The 2,500-nt window shown below is 40.2% G+C and overlaps 1 protein-coding gene across 1 annotated transcript in view; it reads left to right on the plus strand.

Moving 5' to 3' along the window:
• The window catches only part of LOC119580175 (epithelial discoidin domain-containing receptor 1-like), a gene marked incomplete at its 5' end in the record, with an annotated part of 13,983 nt that overhangs the window by 11,083 nt on the left and 400 nt on the right, over positions 1 to 2,500 (plus strand). Inside the window, 1 exon segment of the mRNA XM_037928157.1 lies at positions 703 to 2,500. This exon segment is cut by the window's right edge and continues 400 nt beyond it. Within this exon segment, the coding sequence (XP_037784085.1) occupies positions 703 to 843 (141 nt within the window).

A 2,500-nucleotide genomic window follows, 5' to 3' on the forward strand; every position in this document is an offset into this window, starting at 1 on the left:
TAGTTTTCGTTTTTTTTTCTATCTTGTTTTTTAAGGGTTTCTCAGTTCTTTCTTGGTATTTTTTGGAAGTCTGTGTTGTCTTATTTAATCTCATCTCTCTCTTTCTCTTTCTCTCTTTTTTTTGTCTCCTCGTCTCGTTTCTTATCTTTTTTTTCCATTCTCTCTCTCTTTCTCTCACTTTTTCCTTTTTCTCGATATCACTCCTCTCTCTCTCTCTCTCTCTCTCTCTCTCTCTCTCTCTATATATATATATATATATATATATATATATATATATATATTGATATAGATATGCATACACTGCAGAGAGCTTTCGCGCAGCATCTGCAGCGCTGTTTCTGCAGTCCAGGCTTATGTCGGGGTTAAGTGAACATCCATTAAAAGATGTAGCCAATTGACACTCAACAAGGCGATTATTACTCCCATCAGTTCGTTTTTTTGCGCCGAAGAGAGAAAGAAAAAGAGATAGAGAGAGGGGGCAAGAGATGGGTAGGGAGAGAGAGAGGGAGAGAGGATGACACAGATAATAATCTATATCACACACGCACTCTCTCTCTCTCTCTCTCTTCTCTCACACACAGATGACTCCAGGCCATAAACTGAAAGGTCAAACGGCGGATATTATACGTCAAAAAAAAAGAGAGACAGAAAAAAAAGGTGAGAACAGAAAAGGCGCTAATCATCTCTCTCACTTCATGACAGGTCGTCCTGAGTGCCCCCGCGTGGTGCCCCAGACAGGTCCAGGAGCTGATGACGGCCTGTTGGCACCCACTGCCCGCCCACAGACCTTCCTTCAGCGCCATTTACGCCACGCTGGCCGCCTACGCCCACGCCCATAAGTGAAGACCACGGGGAGGCCGGGAAAGTGTTTTTTCCCGCCGAAGACAAGATGGCGTCGAAGAAGGAGACATTTTCCCGCCAAAATAAAATGGCGTCGGGGGGGAAGTGTGCGCAAAGTCCCCCCCCCCCCTCCCCATTCTAAGGGAAATGAGGAAATTGAAAGTGATGTTATGTACGGCGTCGGAGTGGCGGTGATGTGGTAAAAAAAGAAAAAAAAAAGGATAAACGGAAGGAAAACTTGATCGATACGGTGAAAAATTATAATTCGTGTGAGATGTGTTTTATGATATTGTCATTATCCCTTTCTGTATGTTTAATCCTAATGGTTTATGTTTTTGTGTATATGCGTGACAAACAAACAAGGGGAGAGAGAGAGAGAGAGAGAGAGAGAGAGAGAGAGAGAGAGAGAGAGAGAGAGAGAGAGAGAGAGAGAGAGAGAGAGAGAGAGAGAGAGAGAGATGACCTTTTAATGCTTTGATAAGCAAGCAAATAGTCAACTGGGATATACATTTCCTGTTAAAGTCAGCTTTTTTTTATAATTCCATAATTTCCTTAAGCTCTTCATTTGCTATAAGAGCAAAAGACTCTATTCATAGTGAGTGATATGTAAATGTTTCTGACAGACACACAAAGGAACAAAAAAATAACATAGATGTAAAATTAGTTTACGTCATACCCCTATTTATAGAAAGTGAACGAACGATTTGGTTGCCGAAGCCGAAGCCAGCGGACTGACGCGACAAATGGACGCGTTCTTCGCCCGGCAGAGAACGAGCGTATTGTCTGTTCAAGTTTCCAGGGACAGTGCTGGTCTCTTGTGCACAATGAAAGCATATCATAAACGGGCGGAAGGAACCCCGTTCAACATATCATTTCCCGGAGAAGTCACGTGAGCGTTAAGAGAGAGAGAGAGAGAGAGAGAGAGAGAAAGAGAGAGATTTAAAACCCCGAAGAATTTTTCATTTCGTCGAGAGCGGCTCCGATTCCGGTCGCTCCGACTTCGTAGTTCTTTGTCGGTATGAAATCAATATTAAGAACGTCTTATCATTAGCACCTTTATTATGTACCTGGATGGTAGTTTGTAAGAGGAAATAGGAGGGTGGCAAGAAATCGGCGCCGATTTTGCCCTTTTCCGAGACTACTTATTATAACTTGGCTGATGAGTGCTAAACTTAGCAGAATCGGGGGTTTATATAATTTGTTCAATTTTGATTTATCGATGCTATAGGTTGAATCGCAACATAGATTATGTAAAATAAGAAACAAGAGAGAGAGAAAAAAAAGTAAATACAGATCGCTATAACCTGCTATCAAAAAATGAAAAAAAGAAAAAAAATATATCGTTAATAATAAATATTTAAGATCGCTAGAAAAGATTGCTAAATTTAGCATCATCAGCTAAGACAAGTGTCAGGTTAACTAACGATGAGGAAACTTGCACTTAACCATATCACATATAGCGTGCATTATCTGTTTCTGGATGTATATGTTGCAGAGTTTAGTTTAATTAACCATATCTAGTCAAATTTCCATATTGCATGAGTGCAGGTGGCAACCAGTATTGTTTGTTTTTTTTAATTGAGAAAGAATTACTTCCTCTTTGCGTTTCAGGTGTTTTACCAATAGATGTATTAATTTTGTAAATACAAATAAGAATTTT

Source organism: Penaeus monodon, chromosome 2, assembly GCF_015228065.2.
Source record: "Penaeus monodon isolate SGIC_2016 chromosome 2, NSTDA_Pmon_1, whole genome shotgun sequence".
Classification (NCBI taxonomy): Eukaryota; Metazoa; Arthropoda; class Malacostraca; order Decapoda; family Penaeidae; genus Penaeus; species Penaeus monodon.